The sequence below is a fragment of the Hyaloscypha bicolor genome, assembly GCF_002865645.1.
Source record: "Hyaloscypha bicolor E unplaced genomic scaffold K444scaffold_189, whole genome shotgun sequence".
Lineage (NCBI taxonomy): Eukaryota > Fungi > Ascomycota > Leotiomycetes > Helotiales > Hyaloscyphaceae > Hyaloscypha > Hyaloscypha bicolor.
This window is the reverse complement of record NW_020194691.1, coordinates 1,456,425-1,479,984: the sequence shown is the minus strand read 5'-3', so window position 1 is coordinate 1,479,984 and position 23,560 is coordinate 1,456,425. Positions and strand designations below refer to the sequence as shown.

Below are 23,560 nucleotides of genomic sequence, written 5' to 3'. Positions count from 1 at the left end.
CAACGCAGTATATAATTCACATTATGGCAGTAATATACCCGAGAAGGGTAAATGCAGTCAGGAAAGGGAATCCGACGGAGGAAACGAGGCAGGCTTCAAAGACTTAAATAACGAACTAGTACCTTTAGCTCCAGAGAACTATGAGAGCAATACTCTAGTAGCAGAACAACATACCCTCCTAGCCATCTAGCTTGAATGGCGAGCACAGCCGCCACGAAGCTCATACCCAGAATTTCCTTTTCCCAGGGAGAGACTAGTTACGGAGGACGAATTATGTCCGCCATTTGCCAAAAAGAGGCCTTGATTCACTACCTCCGAGAATGCGACCATAATTGCCTCTATGTAATAGACTAATTCGAACATTAATATGCAACTAGCTAAGCAGGGCAATAAGTAGAATATTCACAACTATATAAGGCTTAAGAAACGAGGTAGCAAGTCAAAGGCGAAAAAATAGACACGAGCACTAAGGCCAGGTCAGTATCAAGAAATTTCTCGTTTAGTAGGAACTTTACGTCTGAGTCTATTTACCCCAGAGACTAATTATAACTATAATACAAAAAGGATATTGGATTAAGCAGGTACTAGAAGTGAGGTACAGGACACCTCTTTCTCAAGTATTTATGTGAAGTAGTTATTAAGGAAACGGAGATATTCCCGCCTGGTTGATTTACATACAGATATTAATAAACTTTCATTATTAGCATAGAATTCAATATAGATATTAGCCAAATATAACTAATATTAATTAATATACTTCGTATATAAATCATGCCTACTTAACGGGAGCGAGTTGTAATATAAATAGACCAACTCACAAGGGCTCCCGCACCCTAGCGGACATTAATTATTAAGAACACTAATATGACGGTCTATATCGCACCACGATTTTCTTGCGAATTGCGTCCCGAGGCATATATGCCCAAACCCTCTATTAAGATTAATACTAAGATATATAGTCGTCTTTTAATAGAAGCCTGCTATCTCGACGAGAATACGCTACTTGGTTTCGAACTACAATATATATAGGACGACATGCCAACTATTAGTAACGCCAGCTACACTAGAGCCAACGGTCCTAAAGAGGACAAGGAACAGGAGCTCAATAATAAAACAGATCTTGGATCTGAGGGCGTGGCTGCAGCTTATAAGATTACTAATAAGCTCTAACGAATACTGGGCGAACTTGCCACAAGCCAGAGAGTTAATGTGCGGATAGTTACTCGGGTCGCATTAAAACGATATGCTTCCTATTACTTCACTTTGCCGAGAATACGTAGTATGTGGCAAATATTCCTTAGATATAATCACCAAAAAATACCGCCAGAGTTCAAGGATATTAATAAGAAGAAGAAGATTAAAGGGACCCTATAAGGCGGGCAAGGGGTTACATGGCTCGCAGACTAATATAAGAAGCTTTCAAAGACTAAAAGAGCTAGGTACTAGCATATGGCAGACAAGGAAAATCGCCCAGCGGTTAGGCCCCCACTGCCCATTCCTCGGGAGGAGGTCAATAGCGAGACAATAGAGTAGCTAGATTACTGGTAAAACTGTACTAAGAAGGTTAAGAATAAGGTTATTACGAGGGCTTTAAAGCAAACGGAACGGAGTATAAGAAATCCTCGAATCCAACTAGGTAAGGTATTAACTAAAGTATTTAAAGGTCCACGAAATTCAGTCCCTAGGGCTCGATATCTTAGTTATGGTAATTGATCCTAGTATAAAGATGGGAACCAACCTGTTATCGGTCCAGGGCAGTCCTAATGCCATGGCCTGGCACCGACTTGAAAATGCGAATGGCAATAGTCTCTCGGTAGCTATATTATATTATTAAACCGGGTCGTGAAGTCCCTCCAAGGCAAAGGCCGAAATTCGCAAAAGACAAGCTGCTATCCCCTGCTATCTGGTTCAGAATAATATCGGGCTTCTTCTCCCAATCTCGCCTCCCCTTAGATCCGATATACAGGAATTTCGAGAGCCTCAACTCGAGTCACTATTAGCGTCCAGTCCACATCCTGTACTCCAACCAGGAACCACTATTGGTATATATAATCTTAGGGAACGAATATATAAACTTTTAAAGAGAAGCTAGACAGGTCGGACACATTAGGAGCGGCTGCTAAAAGATTGTAACTGGGAGAAGACGCTAAACCGTCTCCAAGTCAGGCTTGTTTGCCAAGTAAAGGGTCTAACTCCAGAGGTTATTTAAAAACGGTATAAAGATTAATAGTCTTTGGAGGATCCTGCATTAATTAGTATTTATAGAACGATCTTATATGGGCTTGAATCAATTCCGCCAAAGATTTTCTTTACTCGAGTATCAGAGTAATAAGGGTTAGTTAGAATTAGATAGAGGGAACCTATTCAGTTTTAATAATAAATACATGAATTAAAAGGCCCGAGAATTATCTTCTCCAAAAAGTTCTTCTTATCCCAGCAAAGCCCTATCTTTTGAAATTGGGCGTGATATATGTGTCGCTTAATCGGGATATATGCTCATTAAGCACAAGTAACCCAAGATCATGCAAATTAATATAAATCAAGAAGTAAATAAAATTAATCTAATTAACTATAAATCGAGAAGAAGACTACTTTAAATATAATATAAAAACTTATAAGAATATATTATTCTTCTATTTAGGGCGTTATTCTTCTATTTAGGGAGTTATTCTTATATTTGGGGAATTATTCTTCTATTTAGGGAGTTATTCTTCTATTTGGGAAGTTATTTTTGAGAAGTAAAGAATGAATTATTATAGCTAGTAAGAGAAGAGCAAGAGGGGAATAGGTTAGTAATAGGCTTTTTATATTAATTTCGAATTATCTTTCTTAAATAAAAAAATTAGAGGAGGGTGGGGGTTAAATAGGGAAGGGTTATAAAAGCTTGCCAGATTATATAAATAAAACCCTTTAAAAGGCCTTAAGGTATTAATATAATAATTTATAATATCGAATAGTAAAGCAAAGAACATTGAAATATAATGGCAAGTAAGGTATAAGTTCTAAATTATTTTTAATTAGAAGTTATGCTCGAGGTATATTAAGTATTTTTTTATAAATTCTTTTATAAGACTCAATAATTTCTCATTTATTAATTAGCCTCCCTTTATTAAGGAAACCGCTAGCTATGGATTATTAAGCGCCCCCTCTTCTCTTCTTCTTTGCTCTCTGCCCTAATAGATCCCCAGAAATGCGCTTGTTTATAGTATTAAATTCTTCTAATAGTTCCTGAGGATTCTTGTTTCTACGAGCACTATGCCGGTTGCCCCGCATTTCATTCACGTTATCTTAATAATTCAGTAGTCTAATTACAGGCTTTGTCGCGACTTCGCTATTATAATCCTTCCCGCGAGAACTCGTACCTAGATATATATTAGCTTCTGAGATAAAGGTGCTCTCTCGAGCCTACCTTAGTCTATTGGCGGATTATGCCCCGCTAATAATCTGGCAACCACCGAACTATTACTTCCGACGCTCCCTGATCGTCGATCCGTGCGGTCAGCTCTGGTCTGAGGACTACCCAATAAATGCCTCTAATAGTTATTATTATTCTTCTCCTTCTCGCTAATAATACTTAAGAGTCTATTATATACTAGTGAAACTCTTACTGAATTATTACTAGAAGGGTTGTGGTTAGGAGATGCAATGTCTGCTACCGGAGTTGGACTTCGTGAATTATTGCCTGTTAGGCCCTAATGTGTTAGCCAATAATTAAAATCATCTCGAGGAAGACCTGCCTTTAATACTTGACACGAGAAATTGAGGGCCATTGCAAAGAAGGTCGGACAAGGACAGCCTCTATTCCGGCGAGAAGAGTGACCAATTTGCTTCGGCCAAGTTTTTAATCTTAGCAAAGGCAAGGTCTGCAGCTAGTATTATTACCGCCTTAATATCCGCCTCTTTAATATCTTCCCACTCTATTCCCGCTACCCACCGAGGCTTCTTTGGGTCCTGGGGATTTTTAGGATCGCTAATAAAGGCCAAGAGACCTTTTTTCATTAAGGACTCCTGGTTATTCTTTAATTATGCAGTCAACTTGTCCACTTGAGCTCTTCGAACTATTTCATTATATTCGGGACGGTCAATGCCGAGGTCTTTTAAGAGGGTGGTCCACGTTTCTGCATTAAGGTCTTTTCTGTAAAGGCCCGACATGTTCCAGCGCTATGCGTGAAGAATTCTTTTCTTGCCCTCCTCGTTATACCTGGTTCCTTCTCCCCGCATTAGCTATAGAAGGTTAATACCTCTGGGTTCGTATAGCTTCTCGTCCTTAGGCAAGTGGAAGTCTTCCGGCTTGTCTAACTTGGAAAGCTGGGTTAATAATAGCTAATAGTATGGAATAATTCCCCATTTGCCACGATTCATGGACTATGGAATCTCCTCCTCTCCTTTCTTGCTATTATTTGCTTCCCTAGTATCCTTCTACTCAGATTCTAATGGCTTTTTCTTCAAGGAAGTCTTCTCTTTATCCTGGTATTTGGCCTATCGAGGGTTCTTTTCAATGTCCTCTACCGGGACCTTGTATTAGAGTTCACTATTATTTATTTCCATGACTTTAATGCGCCTCTCTCGCATATTAGGATCGTTTGGTAGTGGCAGAGTCGCATTCTTTACAAGTGTGCGAAATCTGAACTGGGGTGCTTTCGGGAATGCTTTCGGGGGTACTTTCGGGGGTGCGGTTGGGGGTGAGGTCGGGGGTGAGGTCGTCGCACCTGTTTTCGTTGCCATATTACCGGAGCCTTCGCGATCGGAATTGTAATTGGACTCCTTGCCTTCCATAGCAATCACAGGTTCGATAGGATTCGCGGAATATGACACTTCTCAAAGAGAGCAAATGCAATGTGTGCTAATATTGGGATCGGACAAGTGGAGATCGTGAGATTAAATCTTTCGGTGGGGTTACGGGTGCGGGGATGGCGCTAGTCCCAAAATGACCAGGAATATTAATATTAATAATAGCGATTTGCACCATAGCTATTCAAAATCTTTGCGCTTTATTACTTCGTGTTCTTTGCACTTATACTATTACCATTCGGAGGTCTCTGCACCCACGCCTTACCCTGGAAGCGCTTGTGACTGCAATCTTTGCACCCGTATGGGAACACGCGACCCTTAGCTTCGTTAAGTTTGCCTCACTTTTCAACTTCAAACTTGGCTTTCCTCGCCATTCGTTATCACGGCCATAGCCTGATTGTGATTAGCCCCTAGCTCTCGACTAGGTAATAGATTAGTTAGTGGATAGTGGCTTCTGGCAGATATCTGATTTGCGTAAATCCGCCCTTCCATAGTCTTCTCAATTGGACGCAATGGTAAGTCCGGCTTATGAGCCTGGTGCCTTTTTAACCTTTAATAAGATTCCAGGCTTCTTCTCTTAATACTCGAATCGAAGAGCTCGTGTCTTATTTCGAAGCCCGCCACAGTCCGGCCCGTTTGTCTAATTCAAAGTTCCACGGCCAGCTTCTCCACAACAAGATTGCACTGGCTGATTTCACCAAATGGAAGAAGCTTCACGTAAGTGCCTATAATCTATGAAGTAAAGATAAATTGCAAAATATGACTAACTATTTGGAATAATAGCCTACTATAATGCCCACTCCGTTACTAATACCAATTATCCCAATAACTCCAACTATTGATTGCAGCCGGAATGTGGCGTTAACTCAAGTTCCGCCTGTCGCCCCCAGAACTGCCCTTAGTACTCTTTTAAAGCAAGTCGCGCCATATCGAAGCAGCACGCCCGAGTTAGACGAACCCTTTGATTTCCCCACGCCCACGCCAACATTAATGAGAGACACCTCCCTGCCCTTAGTCGACATTAGCCCGAATAAGTACTCTAATATAACTGCAGCCCTTGCTAGTTCCTGGTTTGCACAACGGCCTGTGGCGAAGTTCTTGCAATGGCTCAATAGACAACTAGACAAATTGGGTATTAATAAGGACTTGGTAAATGCTTGCATAGCGTTGGCATACGATAATATTAACGGGTACGGCAAATGCCTCTAGCTACGACAGAAATACGGAGCTTTGGTTAAGGAAGACAAGAGAGACTCACAACTATCTTTATTCGTTCTGCGGACTATAGCAAGGATCTCTAGATTATTTGATGCAATGGCAGAACAGAACGGTCAGATATAGCGTCTCGCGGAACACTATTCAGAAAAGCAATCGGCAGAGTATTGACGGAAGAAGAAGGAATCTGCCAGATGTCTGCGGCTATGAGTTATTAAAGATACCAAATTGGCCAAGGCATGGTACCTATAGCTTGCTATCCCTTCCTGCGAAGACGACTTCATTCTTGATAAGTAATGCTTTGCATATGGGGCAAGAAAGGATATACGAAACTATGGTAATTGGGACGGGGCCGGAGTTCTCATGTTTCTAGTATGCACTTTTATGGAGTATGGATTGAGTATAGGTAGAGTCTTATACGGAGTTCGGTTTCTTTCTCGGAGTATTCTCCAAAACGGAGTTAATTTACGCACAAGCAAAAAACTCGAGGAGTTTATAGTAGTATTTATATTTAGCTAATAGAGCCTATAGTATTGACCTTCCGTCTTTATATATTGTATTTATAAAATGGACCTCTAATTTATGAAATCTACTTACCTAAATACTCTAATATTCTAAATTGTAACAAATTGCAATAATAGACTAGGCATATTTAGTTATTACTATCTAGTATAACAAGTTACAAATATTATAATTACCAAATCTGTTTCTTCGAAATTTTAGCTCTTTTATATATTCTACTAGTCTCTCAAGATATTTTATATTATAATAATATTTTACTATATTTTAAATTATAGTTAGCTTATCTAAAACAAATATAATAAGAAATCACGATTATATACTAGTTGGCAACTTTTACGAGAGCTTGAATAGTGAATTTGGAGCCTCAAGGACGTCTAGTTCTTTACCTTTTTATAAGTCTAAAATAAAGAACTTCTCTTTAATACTATAATTCTATATGATCGCAGCAGGTACTTATTAATTAATCTACCATAATTAGTTAGCCATACCTTGCATTATAGCCTCTCTTACCATAAACTCTCCTCTTATAATAATTCGAACTTGCGCCTATATTGCCTATATCTTACTAGTACTTATTAGCCTATATCTCTGCATTACACGCTCTAGCTATAATCTGGTACTCTCTAGCCATTACCTAGTACTCGGTAGCTTGAGTCTCTGTATTATGCTCTTTAGCTATAATACTATTATCCTCGGTAATCTTATTGCTTCTATTAGTCGATCTTGTGTCCTTAATATCGAGAGATCTCAAGCTAATATTAGATTAATATAGGTCGAGCTCACATGTCCTTTAATATCTCCCCAAGTCTCTATTACTCTGGAATAGTATTCGTTGTCCTTAAAAAGCGCATTAAAGATCTTATCTTATACCTAAATACTCAAAAACCAAATAAATCAAAATACGTTACTTGCTCTATAGCTCCTTAATAAATGCTAGTTAATCTCGGCAAATTAGAACACAAGTATAATAAAGACACTTGGATTAATTATATTTATGGCATTTCCGGTAAACGGTATAAACTCACAATAAAGCGCCAGGACTATACTATAGAGTAATATAATCGACTTTAAGGTTATTATAAGGAGGTCTTAGAATAGGCTCAGGCAGAGGCGGAGATAGCTACCATAATAACGGATGCTTTACTTATACTAAGGGAGCTCCTGGACAAAGCAGATTTCGAGGGTTAGATGCGGATATATTAGAGATACTGTAGTATGGCAAGCCGCACTCTATAAAAATCGCGTTATTTTGGCAGTTTTGAGGTTTTGGTTACATAATAAACCCTGGGGCTATTTGCACGTGACTTGCGAGAATTATATAAGAAAGCTGGCTTTTTCTGTAATTCTAGATATCTATTCCTTCTTTATATTAATTAATTGAGCTTTTGTAATTATATACTATTTATGCTTTATTACGCATGCCCTTATTCTTGTTAATTTGCTATTAAGTCACGTTCTGTGCTCTAGTATACTTTATGTGGGTTTTTGTCTTATTATAGTTTCCCTCCCATAATACTTTAAGTTTAAGAAAAGTGCAATATATATAATTAATTAAGGGTTACTATAGTCTTCCGGATCAATTTTAATAAGTCGTGACTATAATGAATTATTTCTCCTTATAAATTTGCATAATTTCCCTACTCGATATTTACTTTTTTCTAACTTGCCCTAATTAATTTTAATAGCTAAGTAGCCAAAGCTAAGATTCCGGCTGCTTAGCTATCGAAATCTAAGCTTCGGCCGCTTAACTATCGAAATCAAGCTTTAGCTACTTAGCTATAGAACCCAAGCTTCGACTACTTAACTATCGAAATCAAGCTTTAGCTACTCAGCTATCGAAATCCAAGCTTTGGCCGCTTAACTATCGAAATCAAGCTTTAGCTGCTCAGCTATAGAACCCAAGCTTCGACTGCTTAACTGTCGAAATCAAGCTTTAGCTACTCAGCTATCGAAATCCAAGCTTCGGCCGCTTAACTATTGAAATCAAGCTCTAGCTACTCAGCTATAGAGCCCAAGCTTCGGCCGCTTAACTATCGAAATCCAAGCTTTGGCCGCTTAACTGTCGAAATCCAAGCTTCAGCCGCTTAATTGTCGAAATCCAAGCTTCGGCCGGTTAACTATCGAAATCTAAGCTTCGGCTGCTTAACTATCGAAATCTAAGCTTCGGCTACTTAACTATCGAAATCTGAGCTTTGGCTGCTTAACTGTCGAAATTGAGCTTTAGCTGCTCAGCTATTGAAATCCAAGCTTCGGCTGCTTAACTGTCGAAATCCAAGCTTCGGCCGCTTAACTGTCGAAATTAAGCTTTAGCTACTTAGCTATCGAAATCCAAGCTTCGGCCGCTTAACTATCGAAATTAAGCTTTAGCTACTCAGCTATCGAAATCCAAGCTTCGGCCGCTTAACTATCAAAATTAATAAGGGTAGCCTGAAATTCTGGCTACTTAATAATTGAAACTCGAGATCTAATTATTTAATTATTAAAATTAAGAGAAGTAACCTAAATTTCCGGCTTTTAATTATTAAAATTATAGCTTTAGCTATTTATTTATAATATATAATAAAATGAAATTTTAAATAAATTTTTTAAATAGAAATTTTAAATTTAATTATTTAATTTAATTATTAATTATTAAAATACTAGTTTTTATAATTAAAAATTAAAAGTTTTAGCTAATAGAATTATAATTTTAAATATAAATCCTAACTTTAATTAATTATTAAAATTAAAATATAAATTCTTTTAAAATATAAAATAAATAAAAAGAAAAATAAATAAGAATATATTTATATATTTAATTAATTATTAAATTTATATTAAAATTTCAAATATAAAATAAATATTAATTAATTACTTTATATTTATTAGTTTAATTAAATATAATTTAGTTTTATAATTTTAATATTTTAATATTTATTTTAATTTTAAATATATTAATAATATTTTTTATTATATAAAAAGTTATTATAAAGGAATTACTATTTATAAAACTTAAATATAATAATATATAGCTTATTAATTTAATATTAAAAGTTTTTAAAAGTAATTAATATAATTCCTATATTTATTTCTTTAATCTTTTAATAGAATTATATAGCTTTAAATATATATTTAATTAAAAAAGAAGTAATCTTTTTATAATATAATTTATAAATTTATTAAAAAAAACCTTTATAAAGCTAAGATTTTTTTTAAGAATTTTCTTTTGTTTTCTTTATTTTTTTTCGCTTTTAAAGAATTTAATTAAAATATATTATTATATAACTTAAAATAATACTTAATTAATTATTAAATACTTTTTAAAAAAAAGCTTAGAAAATATTTTTTTTAAAAAAAGTATATTTTATTTTATTTTTTCTTTAAAAGAAATTTAGGGAATTTCTTATAAAATTAAATACTTTATTTATTTTCTTTTATTATCTTCTTTTCTTAAAAGAGATTTTAATACTATTTTATTTTTTAAATCAAGTTTTATTATTAGAATAAAAAAGACTTTCTTTTATATAATTTTATTATTTAAATATATTTAAAAAAGCAAAATTACTTAAAATTAAAATATAATTTCTTAAAATAAAAAAATCTGGCCTTTTTTGCATTTATATTTACTTATATAGCCTTTAATAAAAATTATATAATTTAGTAAATAAGAATATATTAGTATATTTAAAGATATAATTAGTTATAAAATTAGTATTATTTCTAATAGTTATTAAGTAAAGTTTGGCTCGATAATTTCGAGCTTATTTATAGGATTTGTATGAATCGAGCGAGTTATTAAGGTAAAAGAATTCTTGGTTTAAAAAGTAGTAAGTAAAATACTATTTCAGAAAAAGCCTTTTATTATATTATTATATTTATGGTCACGTGATATCCAAACCAAGAGGGGTAACTTCGAAAATCGGATCGCGCATGGTTCCTTTAAATCTTAACCTTGATATAATTACCATAGATAATCTCGAGGTAGATCCTCTCTTTCCCTCCCTAATTAAATAATTGCTTTAACTATTACTAGTTTCCCTCTAGTGCCTCGAGACCAAGTTCCTAATAGTATACAGGATTACGAGAAGTTGCATCTTCTGCTTCTGATCCTATTATCCTCCATATTCATATTAGAAGATCAGTGGCCCGTAACGTGAACGTACTATTTGCGCAGCGCTATTCGCATTTAGCCTAATTAATCTTAATCCCAATCTAATCTAATTCCCGCCCTGGCTATCTCTGCTTCCTCCTCTCGCCTTCTTGCCAAATCCGTTATGCGAAGTACACAACCTTCGCTGGCCTTTGAATCGAGCGCATCTCAGAGTCTTATCTTAGGTACGGGCACTATTTGACTCACAATTTTATGCAAGCTAATCCCGCCTCTAGTTAATAGCGGAAATACACCACAATGACGACCTCCCCGCCCAGTCCCTCAATACTGCCCCCCGGCACTAATATATTGCAAAACCTTGATATTGCAGCCATAGAAGATCGCTTTGCCCGCCTCGAGTCACATATCGCAGATCTGAATACTAATTATACAAAGCAGCTCCAGGATTACGAAGTCCGGTTTGCGGAACATAATACTCGATATGCGGAACATGAAGCTCGAACTATAGTAACCGAACTCCTCTTGGCCGAAACTCAAGACCATCTTGCAAATATTACATAGCTTGTCGAGGTAATAGAGAAGGACTAGGTACTATTTGCAGAAGGGTACTTCTTGGAACTATATAGAGATCTCCATAGGGTCATGCTAGATAGTCGAGATGAAGAACTCTTCCTAGACTTTATGGGGTTAAAGCATACCGCCCAGGTCTATTAACATATCATATTGCTTCAACGTGCATCTTCTGGCAGGAGCAGACTACAAGCTGACCGGGTCCGAACAATATTCCTCGAAGTTTATGGCGTTGATCTCTCTTTCCTCAATTGCCTCGAGAATCCAGGTTGGCAAACCTCCCCTGATATTATTAATAATTACTAACTATTCCACGACTTTGCTTACGCGGATATTATTCTGTATATCATGAGGGCACGTTCAATTCTCCTTTCCTGCAAGTTCTTCAAAGTTTACAGGTGTATTCGGAATCCGCATCCTCCATATCCTCGGGTTCCCTGCAGCTCCTGCCAATGCCTAGAGCAACTTGCCTGGGTTCGAACCCAGTTCAAAAATGGATATTTATTCCTGGTGAATTATCTCCAGAACTTTGGCCCTAGTCACCTTTAACAAGCCATTCACGACCCTGCTGGCAACGCGGCGATCTCGGTTTAATATAATCGCGTCCGTATCTGCTCTTTGTTTAATTACCTTCGCGTTTGTTATTAGATGGGTCTGTTAAGGATGATTTTCCAGGGCCAATATGCCACTTTAAATGCTTTTCGAAGCGGCTTTATTGACTCTCCCGATTTGCCGGCCCTCAGTTATTATAATGGTACTATTTGCCGGGCCATTCGTAATATGACCGTACTCTTACCTGCAAGGTATAAAAATACCCTGATATTAATCCGGATGTTTAGCCAGTAATCCCCTTATCCCACAGACCTGAGTGGCATCGTATTAAGACCCCCCTGGTCCACTCTCCAGGCTAACCTGCAACTACTACCCAAGAGGATCGATGTCTGGCGAGACGGCAATGCTTGAATGTGGCGGGAACTTCGGCCTATTAAGGCTTGGGAACTATGGGACATGGAGGACGCCACTCCGACCTCTGCTTGGGGTTCAGTTAATGACGGCGACTCTGCATCTTCCCCTAACGAGGATTAACTAATGGATACGCTATTTCCCAGGACCTGAAGAAGAAGATATCTCGGAGTATCCGAAGCACCATTTTCCTAGAGAAACGCCCACTTGAGAATACTACTATATCTGAGTCTAGTAACTCCTGTCTGAGTCATCCATAATAAGATGCCAAGTATGAAACACTCGCAATAGCCAAAGGGCCGATGTTTGATATATTAGTAGCCTGAATCACTATATTGTCATCTCTTTCAATCTCGGTATATCGATTACTGGGACGGCAAGCACCTCACTCGATACTCATAAGGAATCAAGTAAGCAACTCAGGATTGGAATTACCGGTCGCGGGAGGTCCACTTTCGAGGGACTCTATAAAGGTCTTTTAGAAGGTATTTTGGCTAGTTACGCAGCTTGCAATTCAACTCCGTTTGCTCCTGTCTATGGTCTCGTTTTCCATAATCCCTTGCTATTATGAAGTTTTCTCAAACAAATATGCCTCTATTTGAAGTTCCCCTCGCCACCTCTATTTTCCGGCATTCGCGAGTTCACTCATGGTCGCTGACTAATATATTAAGTAATCGTCCAGGCACCGTAGTAGAACAATGACATTTATAATTAAACCACTTCTAATTAATTCCCACGTCCGTTACTATTCTCTCTATCTAATATTTTAATTAAACCACACCCTGGAAGTCGGTGGTTTCCAAATTCTTGATTCATTTGACAACTATACTCACGATAATAGTAACACGACAAGCTTTGATTGATCTTCGCAGAAGCATCGAGGCCTTTATTAAAAAGGGCGAAGCCAAGATACGGCGTGAGTTCCGTAGGAACTAGATAAAGATTATTACAGAGCTATATGCCTTTCACGATCGATGCTTGAATATTAATGGCTTGAAGTGGAATAATATGAATAAGGGCCCGGAGAAGAAATATAAACTGCCACCGCAGATACAGCTTGAGATTATTCGATTTATGCGACAGCACAACCTCGTTGAAAAACCTCGACTAGTACATGCAATCAATTTACAGAGGCTTTTTTAGTAACTCAAGATCGAGAATACAGTGTATATAAATCCAGACTTCCTCGAGTATTGCCGGAGCAGAGTCGAAAGTTTCATTCGGGATAAAGGGCGGTTATTCAAGAGCAAGGAAATCTGCAGATTCAATAAGCGAGGAGAACTTATATGGAAATCATGGACACATGCTTGGCTGCGATCCGATTGGGGTAGACAAACCAGCGAACCCAAACTAATAGAGGCTCCTCTTTCACGCCTTGTTCCATGGAGTCCGTTTAGTCCTCCGTATCTCGAGACCAAAGGACCAATATATAGCCCAGACGTTTCTTTCCCAAATATTAATAGGGAAGAAGCCCTTGGAGTGACTTGGAATGGGACATGGGACCAGTAATGGGGGCCTGAGGTAATGCGGATTCCCATTTCGGGTATCTTCAAATTGGTTACTAACCTCTAATTCTTTATAGAACCTAGAGCCCTCAATGATTTTTCCCTCAAGCTCGATCTTAGCGCTAACGGCTTCCGAATCTCCTCCTGCCGAGCCATTAATAGAAACACTTGTATAGTAACCTTTAACTCGAGCGATTCCCACAGACTTTCATACTTGAAGAGTAATCTGGGAACCACTTATGCCTGTGGCTAGCTAATTTAATAGCATATCCATTGGATATATAAGTAATACAGAGTACTGAGAACGTGCTTGCCTGGTAGTGAAATCTCTATAAAAGGGGGATATATTACTCTATGGCTTCCTACGGGAATCTCGGCCAAAGAGATAGCTTTACGGTTCGAACTTCTTCTATATCTTAACCGGGATATATTCTAATTATCTTAATATTTTCTAGACAATTTATGAACTCTATACTGCGAAACCTTATACTTCGTAGCCAATTCCCAATTTGGTAATGCAAATGAAAGGGCATTGGGCTAAGGCCAGGAAAGATTATGTCTGGCTATATAAGGACTCCGAAGATCTCTTGAAATCTAGAGAAGCAGCAAACAAAATATGTACCAAGATTTCGCTCAAGGCGTCTTTAACTTCTGTATTTCTATTACTTGTAGTAATACCTAACTCAAGGTCTTTAATCTCGAGTCCCTTATAAACTTCAATACAAAACACCTTCCATTACTAATAATAGCGGATTAGTAACTCGAAAATTAATACTATATCCCTTATAGCGATTCCTTAATACGATAATATTAATATTAGAGATAAGATAATCGAAATATAAAGGATATTATTTCTCCCAGAGTCTCAATAAAAGTACCTCGTATGGCTTGGCCTCTCTTAACGTATTCGAGTCGCTTTTATATAATGCTCCAGAAATAACTTAATCTATGCAAAGACAAGCCCTCAGGAATCTGTGTCTCTAATATGGCCTCGTATACTTACTCCCAAGGAGAAGAGACCCTTACTCTCTAATCTTATAAGGGTAATAATTTAGTTAGAGTAGTCTTGAGAGGTCTTGAGATCTCGGGAAAGAGATATAAGTTAAATGTCTTTTTTATATATATCTTTTATTCCTATATTTGCCTTGCTAGAGGCCTGAGCATCTGGCTCTAAGGGCAGGCAAAGAGAACCCTTAAGCTAGATGCGATCTTGTAAATACCCCATATAAACAAGCTTCTATAATACCGGTTTAACTGACTTTAAAAGCGGATATAAATAGCATTACTAATAATTCACGAGAACCTATGCTTTAACCTACTCGAGCCTCTAAGCCCTAACATATCCTTCCGTTATTAAAGCATCTGCCAAGCCCATCTAGCCCATCTAATACTACGCATGATCTCCCCTCCTTAATAGTGAGCGAGCTATAGATTAGTTCGAGTTCGATTTGGAATGGATTTGCGAGCATGTCCAAATAACAAACCTGGCAAGATAGTTATTGCATGAAGTTCGATCTTATCCGCGCTTACGAAGTCTGTTTCTGAGTCTGCTTGCTACCACCCTGGTTACTGGGGTTCCTTTGGACGGGGGCCGGTCGGGTGAGCTAGTTACGGGTGGTGGCGTTAAAGGCCCAGAGTTTTGTCGCGGTCTTAAGAAGTTCATTACTCTCGTGCTCACAGGGGGCAGATCCGAGGATTTGGTGTTATTCTCAACTACAAATCCAGATTGTATTATAGGAGTAGTTAGTTCGATTACCGGTTGCAGTTTGTGGGAAGATTTATTATTAATTCCAAATTGTATTCTGGGAGGAGGCGGTTCGATTATCGATTGCCTTTCGGGCAGCTGGGTAACGAAGGCGGCCTTGGTTTTAGCTAGGACTGGCGTCGTGACTTGAGATGTTATTAAATTCAGTTGATTTTGCTCTGAGGTAGCGGGCTCAATTAACGAGGCCAGGTCGACGGCAATCTGGGCATGCAGTTGATCGAGCTTTTCCATAACCGTAATTAGGCTTTTGATATCATTTGCGTGCTCGAGGCTAAAATTATATAGCTTTTGAAGGTTATAGAGAGTTATGTCGATATCTTGGCCCTTAACTGAATTTGTGCCTGACTTGGGCTCTATTATCCACACCTTAACGATACTGCCACATATGGTGAGGCCAAAGTTGTAGTCCGGCCGGGTAGGTTGCCTTTGTGAAGGCTAGCTTCTTCTTAGCCTTATTATCTCCACGTGTCTAATATATATTTGGGTCATTATCTGATGGCGAGCTTCTAACTGGCCTCTTTCGTTCTTCTTATATTCGAAGAATATGTTCGGTGCCTAGTAGTGCCCTTTCCCAATGACGCCCAATGTATGCCGAAGCCCTGCGTGGGACTTCTTGAAGAAACCTGTTGTTATAATACGGACTATATCCGTAACGCCGCGCAAGTCGGATTCATTTGGACGACTAGTGGTAGCTATCTTGGCCGTAGTATTGTCCTTTCGTTGTTTATGTTCGCGAGAGGTCTTGGCCACGTGTTTCGAATCTTGTGCTTCCTCCACAACGTCTTCTTTATTGCTAGCATGCTCGGGTTGATCTTCGTTAATAGAGTTGATACCGAATTGAGGGAGCGAGGTGAATTCCCTGGCAATAAACGGTGAGCGTGTCCGAATAAAAGTGTACTCAGGAACGTCGCTATTGGCGCCAAATCCTATAAACGTGGATGGTAGCTCATTGAGATCCGCCTGATGCAATTTGCCGTCTATATGTTCGCAGACGTATGGCGGAGGGAAGAGTATATTTTGGGCAAGTTGCTGAAGAGTTTTCTCCGAAGGATTTCGTGAAAGTAGGAGTTTGAACTGATTAGCGATGCTTGCCGGTTTGTCAGTAACCTGTCGGCGATTCGTAATAACAGGTTGTTTTCGGGCAGCCTTTCGTATTACGGTAGGTATTCTTGCCGGGTCGGGTATTGGAGAAATATCTATTCCCAAGGCCTCGAGTTTCGACTCGTGCTTTGAAGTACCGCGGTTTGTGTTAGTCCCGGTGTTGGCTTTATTCGGATCTTTAGCCATGATTCCAGGAGCCCAGTCGAAGGCCTGATTGATCACAACTGCTTGGGGCGTATCTTCATCTGTTCTTTCCACGAGTACGTGACAGGGTTTGCCCCTGAATTTGGCACAGGATTCGAGTTGAAGATTGTAGTAATTTTCGAGAGGGTACTGAATTCGCTCGGCGAGCGATTGCTTTACGGATTGGGTCGACGCGGGTTGGAAGTTCTCCTTGTCGGCAGTGCCTGTTGAAAAGCTACGCGGATGGTTGGTCGCGCTATTTCGTGATAGAGTTGTGGTGGGAGGTAGTCGTCGCGGACATGTGGATTGGTTCTTGTCGACCTCTTGAAGAGGACGTCGTTCGTAATACATAGTAATTTGTGCGTGCTATTATGGAAGATAATAGTGAATTGAATATTTCAATGACTTGAAAGTGAATCTGCGTTGTCATGCATAGGTCGTCAATCGCGGGGGTGTTTGATGTTGCTCGGCAGCCTTGCTCTCGCGGCTGACAACGCGATATCACGTGCACCTTAGTGCAAGACCACCTGGGCCTTATAATTGCTGGTACCAAAGCACAACTAGTATAGAATTCCCAGGTTTCCTAGCAAATACATTCACAAATATAAGTAATTAGTTTATAAGCTTCCAAGCCGAGATAAGCACTATCTGTTCGTCTAGTAAGACATTGCCACATTAGTGTAACGGCGGGATCGAGGCAATGGTACAAAGGCTCAAAGATCCAGGAAAATCCCATGTATTGAGAATACTAAGCTAAGGAGAAGAAGGAGAGAGAGAAGGAAAGGGGATAAAAGGAGGGAAATACTAGCTAAAACCACTAAAACGCCGGCTAGCTAGGTGAAACCAGTCATGTGATAGCCACCCCCCTTTGGCCCCCAGCCAGTGCCGTTATAATTAGTAGCCGCACATGAATATCCCTAATTTAAATTATATTCTGGCTAAATTAGGAATATTCATATACGGCTACTAATATAGTAATATCTTACCAGACAAAGGGATAAGTCAAGATTTCCGAGTTCTTAGAAATACGGTTAGTAATTATATAGCAAATTAGTGCGGCTTATACTATATTATTATTGATTTTTGGGTTCCAAGTACTTGATAAGCACTAGCCAAAGGGCTATAGCTACCGGAAGTAATATATTAGGAGTTAAACCTAATCTTTAAGCCACCCTATAATAAGTTATTTTAATCTTTTTATTATATAGGCCTATTTTTATAATATTAGATAAGGAAAGTACTATAAATTAACTATTAAATATATTTAGTTTTCTTTTTAAAATATAGGTTTATTATAATATATTTTTTTTATTTATTTTTTATAATTATTTTCTTTAGTATTTAAGGTTCTCGAATATTTTATAAAGCTTTCCTTAGCTTTTATTACTTTGTTTTTTTTCTTTATTAAGTTTAGTATTAAATCTCGGGAGTTTTTTTAATATAGCTTATAAAGGAATTTATTAACTAAATATTTAAATTACTTATATTTCTATTAAAATATTAAAAATATGAATTTTATAAAAGATTTAGAAAATTCTTAAAAGTTATTATAATATAAAAAATACTTTTAAAAGTCAAATTCTAATATTAGTTTTTTAAAATTATAATACTATTATAATTAAATAAATATATAAATATATAAAATTATAAAAGAAAATTATATAATTTTATTAAAATAAAAAAAGTAAAGAATAATAAGAATTATTTAAGTCTTATATTTAATTTAATTTAATAAATTATTTTTATTATTTTTATTTTATATTATCTTTTTAGGCTAATTATTTTATTTAATTATCTTATTTAACTATTTTTTTATTTTATTATAATAAAAGTTTAATAATATAAATTATTAATTTCTATTAATAAATATTTTTATTTATAAAATATTTTATATAATTTTATATTATTAGCTTAATTACTTTTTTAGTTTTAATTCTTTTTTTTAATTAATTTATTTTCTAATTATAGATTTAATATTTATAATAATATATTTAAAAAGATTTACTTTTTATATAGTTTTAGTTTAATAAATATAAAATTAATAGATTAGTAAAAAATAAAAGTTTTAATAAAATTTCTTAATAAAAATATTTATTTATATAATAAATTAAAATAAATAATTTCTTTTTATTAATTTTTTATTTTTAATAAAATATTTTTAGTTATTTAAATATTTTTATTTTCTAGTTATTTAATTATTCTAATTAATTTAGCTAGTTAATTACTTTTAGTTTTTATTTATTATAATTTAATAAAATGCTTTTTAGTTATTTAATTATTTTAATTTTCTAGCTAATTAATTATTTTTAGTATTTTTTTAGCTATTTAATTATTTTTATATTTTAGCTAATTAATTATCTTTAATTAATATATATTTTAAATTTAATTAATTAATTTACTAAAATTGAAAATATTAATATATTAAATTAGCTAAATAAAAATATTTAAAAAAATATTATAATAAAATAATTTCTTTTAAGTTTTTAAATTTAATAATATTAAAAACTTTATTTTTAATATTATTATATAAAAGAATTTAGCTTTTTTAATAATATTTCTAATTATAATAATTTTTTTTAGCTATTTTTTTAAAATTTAATTTAATTTATTTATTTTTATAATTTTTATATTTTTATATATATTTATAATTAATACTTTAGTTATTTTTAAAGAATTATATATTTTCTTATAATATATTTTATTTTATAATATCTTTTATTTTATAATATCTTTTATTTTATAATATCTTTTATTTTATAATATCTTTTATTTATAAAAAATAATATCTTTTATTTATAAAAAATAAAAAATAAATTTATAAAAAATAAATTTATAAAAAATAAATTTATAAAAAATAAATTTATAAAAAATAAATTTATAAAAAATAAATTTATAAAAAATAAATTTATATAAAATAAATTTATAAAAAATAAATTTATAAAAAATAAATTTATAAAAAATAAATTTAAAATAAATTCTTTTTATATATTTTCTAATATAAAGAATTAAAATTATATTAAAATAGGCTTTAAAAAAAGTTTATAATATTAATAAAATAATAATTAATAATATAATTTAATAACTAATAATACTATATATATTTTTTTTTTTAAATAAATAAGAAATAATATTATTTATATTTAAAAGCTTATTAATTTTAATAAAATAATATATTAAATATTAAAATAAAATAAAAAATAGAATTTTAAACTAATTATATATTTATATAAATTTTATATTAATATAATATAAAATAATTATTATAAATACAAGATCTAGAACCTAAAAGATATAGTTAGACTATCTCTATTTTAATAATTTAAAGCTAAAGAGAGAAGAGGATCCCGAAAAAGTCTCGGATCTAAATAATTGCAAGCTATATACGGGCCTATATACTAGCTTAAGCTCGGGGTTATATATAATAATTAGGTAATTATAGATATCTTACTCAAATACCAGATACCTTTCTAGCTCTAGTCTAACTTCTACTAGTACTATATATTATAATAACTATAATATTATTTCTCTTTCTCAAAATAAGCTTATTCTCGAGCTTTGAAAATCCCTATTAAATTTCCAAGTTACAGGTTATATATTAAAGGCCAGGGCCTTTTATATATAACTTTAAAGGATTTCCGTTTATATTATATGGTTCCGGTAATATATTATTCTTGGTATAGTCTAACTAATAGGAGAGATTCTGGGGCAGTCCTAGCTATTCGGGGTTTTTATTATAGAAGCTCTAAAGAGCTAGGATACTATTACTTAATAAGGAAGCAGGATACTACTCCGGATCTGGGTCCTATTCTTTCTATTAGACTTAGTACTTTAGCTTCTTATAAAGCAGTTTTACTACTTATATCTCTTAAACTTTATATTCTATTTCCCCGTCTTATAGTTCTAATAATAGAGGCTCCGGATTTGCTTATCCGGAAAGGGGATTACCTAGGTCTTTATATAGCTTCTCTATATAAAATACCAGATATATTCTTATTAATTCCGGAAGCTTAAGTCTAAAGAAATATCTTACTTATTTCAGGATTTCATATAGTTCTTTTATTTAGTAAGCCAGCTTATAGCTCGGATAATTATTCTTCTAGTACTTGGTAATAATTCATATCTTGTTTCCTATTCCGAAGTCTACTAGTTAGTAGTACTTATTAGCTTAAGTAATATAATATTCTTATATTTATATTATATTCTCCTATATCTTTTATTATAATTTATAGAACTATATTACTAGGGCCTTTGTCTCCTGTCTATTTAGCTTTTCCTTTAGGGTACCCGATTATACTTGGGTTTCCTAGTTAAATAATATCCGTAGTTTATAGCCCTTTTCTATAAGAAACGGGAATTGGCTTATAGTCTTATAAACCAGAGCTATTTACTAGTAGTTAATTATTACTACTTATTTATTCTAATTATTCTAGTAATAATTCATATAAGGATATAGCTATTAGTTAAAATACTAGTTAATAATCTTTATCTGGCTATTAGTTTGGGAATAATTAGTAATTAATAACTTGAGCTTTATACTAATATATTTATAAAACTCGTTCCAGAAATCTAATATAAACTAGAGGCCTTAATTAGATATTATAGTCTCCGGGATACTAACTTAGCAAATTATATAAGTAAGAAATAGGAATACTAACTCTTTAGCTATTACTATATCTTAAATAGGAATTATAATAGGGTACTTGCCTAGATAATTAATAAAGATTATTACTATATTATACTTATTCCTATTCTTTAGGTATTTCTTGAAATTTACTAATATATATTACTAGGAGTAATTAGGGACTAGTAATAAATATAAGAGCCCTGGCTTCTTATTTCTGGAAATATAGAATTATTAATAGATATAGTAGTTATTCCTATACTAATTAATATCTATACCTTGGCCTAGCTAGTAATAGCGGGCCTAAAGAAGCTATTAAAGCTTGGCTTATTCTAGGTATCTTATTAGGGGCTATATATATACCTCCTAAATAAGAGTAATATATAAGAGTATTTTGGGTATTATTATATTATTAGATATAAATAGTTTATTATATTATAAGAAGAGGCCGTTTTATAGTATCCAAGTGCCTTTCTTCTTATTTCTTGCCTTATCTTATAGCTTTTCTAGCTCCGGTAACTCCCGGTTTTTACTTAATAGCTTATTTACTAGCTAGATACTATTATACTAGGTTTCTTTCTAAGCTAGGCTTATAAAGGCCTTAATTAGGGCTAATTAGAAATCCTATATAATATTATTATTAATCTTTTATTATAAAAAGAGAATTTGGGTTTAATAGGTTACTATTATCTTATCCTAGATAGTTATATTCTTATATTTCCTATTTAGGGCATTTGCTTATTTATTTAACTTGCCTACCTAATATATAAGCTTAAAATAGTAGTAAGAAAAATACTTTATCTAGTAAGCTTATCTTACTAAAAGCTTTTTTATAATTATAAAATACTTAAGGGCTTAGTAATCTAAATAAATTATAAAAAGTACCTCTTATAGGCCTTCTAGCTCTACTTACTATTTAGTTAAAAAAAGAATAATAGCAAGTATCTCTTTATTATAAATATTATAGTTTAGTTCTACTAATTATATAGTCTTAGAGAAAAATACTACCGGATACTAGAGTTCTATTTAGGGATCTTACTATAAGAGAATACTAGCTATAATTCTATTTAATATATTTGTTTTAATTATAATAAGGAAATTCGGGTTATAGTAATATAGAATTAGTACTAAGAATATAGCTTACTTTAGCTTAGTAAAACTTTCTTAATACTAATCTATTTATTTAAATAGAACTCTTTTATATATTAGAGCTATTAAGAACTTTACTATATAGCTATATTCCGTAATAAAATACTAATAAAAGTTATAAAAACCCAGAAAGCCTTATATTTCTTTAATTATCTTTAGTAATTATTAGTTCTTAATAACTACTATTTTATTTAGGTTTATTTTAATATCTCTAGTAAAGATAATAAAGCCTAGATATTTTATATAAGTAATTTTAAACTCTAATTTCTTAATATTTATTTAGAGGTTAGTATCCTATAATTACTAAAAAACCTTTTATATATAGTCTTTATATTCTAGGGAATTATCCGAGTAAATTAGGATATTATTTAAGTAAATTATATAAAAGATATTAAGGTAATTAAAAAGAATATTATTTATATATCTCTAATATATAATAGGGCTATTAGTTAGGCCTTTCTAAAGAACCTTATACTTATAAGTCCTATATCTCATATAAAATATTATAAGTTCTTCTAATTCTAGGTCTATTTAGATCTAATAGAATACTTACTAAATATCTAGCTTTATATAGATCTTAGCTTAAGCTAGCTATATAAGAGTCTTATAAATAAGAGAAAGAAAATAATAGTTCTTCTATATTAAGTTATTTAGCTTATAATAATTAATATAGAATTAGAGAACTTTATTAGTCTTTTTTATAAAAAGAATTAGGAATATAAAAGGAAACTAGCTTGGCTTAATAAAGCCTTATTAGAGGTTCTTTTTAAGAAAGTACTTAATCTCCTATAGCTTATGAGTTAATTATTAATAGAACGGGAAATATTCTAGGCTCTTTAGGCCTTTGGGATTATTAATCTAAATCTTATAGTTATATAATTAATATAGAAATAAGATATTTAATATTTCTTTTAAGAAAATATCTGCGAAATCTTTAAATTCCTTTAGTAAAACTCTTACTAGCTACTATAGCTTTATTTTTTCTAGCTATTACTTACCCGGAATAAACTCGTTTTCTTATTATAATTCTAGCTTTTTATTAATCTCGAAAAATAATATTATAAAGAAAAGGTTCTTTTTCTTTT

The 23,560-nt window shown here is 33.7% G+C and overlaps 2 protein-coding genes across 2 annotated transcripts; one reads left to right on the top strand and one right to left on the bottom strand.

Moving 5' to 3' along the window:
- Nucleotides 1-5,303: 5,303 nt before the first annotated feature.
- K444DRAFT_638511 (uncharacterized protein) lies at nt 5,304-6,000 on the top strand (the record flags this gene model as incomplete). Its single annotated transcript, XM_024884265.1, has 3 exons — nt 5,304-5,306; nt 5,359-5,508; nt 5,575-6,000. The coding sequence occupies 3 exons, from the start codon at nt 5,304-5,306 to the stop codon at nt 5,998-6,000; spliced, it is 579 nt and encodes a 192-aa protein (XP_024726836.1).
- Nucleotides 6,001-15,172: 9,172 nt separating this feature from the next.
- K444DRAFT_638510 (uncharacterized protein) lies at nt 15,173-17,056 on the bottom strand (the record flags this gene model as incomplete). Its single annotated transcript, XM_024884264.1, has 2 exons — nt 15,173-15,856; nt 16,064-17,056. 2 exons carry the CDS (start codon nt 17,054-17,056, stop codon nt 15,173-15,175), a joined length of 1,677 nt encoding a protein of 558 aa, XP_024726835.1.
- Nucleotides 17,057-23,560: the final 6,504 nt, after the last annotated feature.